The sequence below is a fragment of the Coturnix japonica genome, unplaced genomic scaffold (assembly GCF_001577835.2).
Source record: "Coturnix japonica isolate 7356 unplaced genomic scaffold, Coturnix japonica 2.1 chrUnrandom748, whole genome shotgun sequence".
Taxonomy (NCBI): Eukaryota; Metazoa; Chordata; class Aves; order Galliformes; family Phasianidae; genus Coturnix; species Coturnix japonica.
In genome coordinates this window covers 7,022-7,553 of record NW_015440109.1, presented here as the reverse complement: position 1 = coordinate 7,553, position 532 = coordinate 7,022, and the positions used below count along the sequence as shown (strand labels likewise).

The 532-nt window shown below is 57.3% G+C and overlaps 1 protein-coding gene across 1 annotated transcript in view; it reads right to left on the bottom strand.

Moving 5' to 3' along the window:
* Nucleotides 1-532, bottom strand: part of SLC25A11 (solute carrier family 25 member 11) — a 9,475-nt gene that overhangs the window by 2,190 nt on the left and 6,753 nt on the right. Inside the window, exon 5 of the mRNA XM_032441909.1 lies at nt 115-224. Coding sequence (XP_032297800.1) covers nt 115-224 — 110 coding nt within the window. The remainder of the gene's footprint in view (nt 1-114; nt 225-532) is intronic.

The window sequence follows — 532 nt, the reverse complement described above, 5'->3', positions numbered from 1 at the left end:
GGTCCCAGCCCCACACTTATGGGTCTCAACCCCACCCTAATAGGTCCCAATCCCACACTTATGGGTCCCACCCCCCACTTGTGGGTCCCAGCCCCACACGTGTGGGTCGCACACCGTGTCTTGGCGATGTCCACAGGCATTGAGGCCGCGGTGGTGACGAGGCCGCTGATCATACTGGCACAGAAATGGCACAGGATGTCATCCCGGAAATAACCTGGGGGCAATTAGTTCATTAACAGCCCTAATTAATAACCACATGGACGCCCCCAGATCCCAATATAGGGAGCCAGGACCCCCATAGGCCCCATAGATCCTGATATAGGGGGCCAGGACCCCCTAAAACCCCATAACCCCCCACAGGAGCCCCAATATCCCCCCATAGAACCCCATATCCCCCCATAGAACCCCAATAAACCCCCATCAAGACCCCCATATCCCCCCACAGACCCCCCATGACCCCGATAGAACCCCATAATACCCCATAACCACCCCCCCAAGACCCATATACGCCCCATAGGACCCCCATAGAACC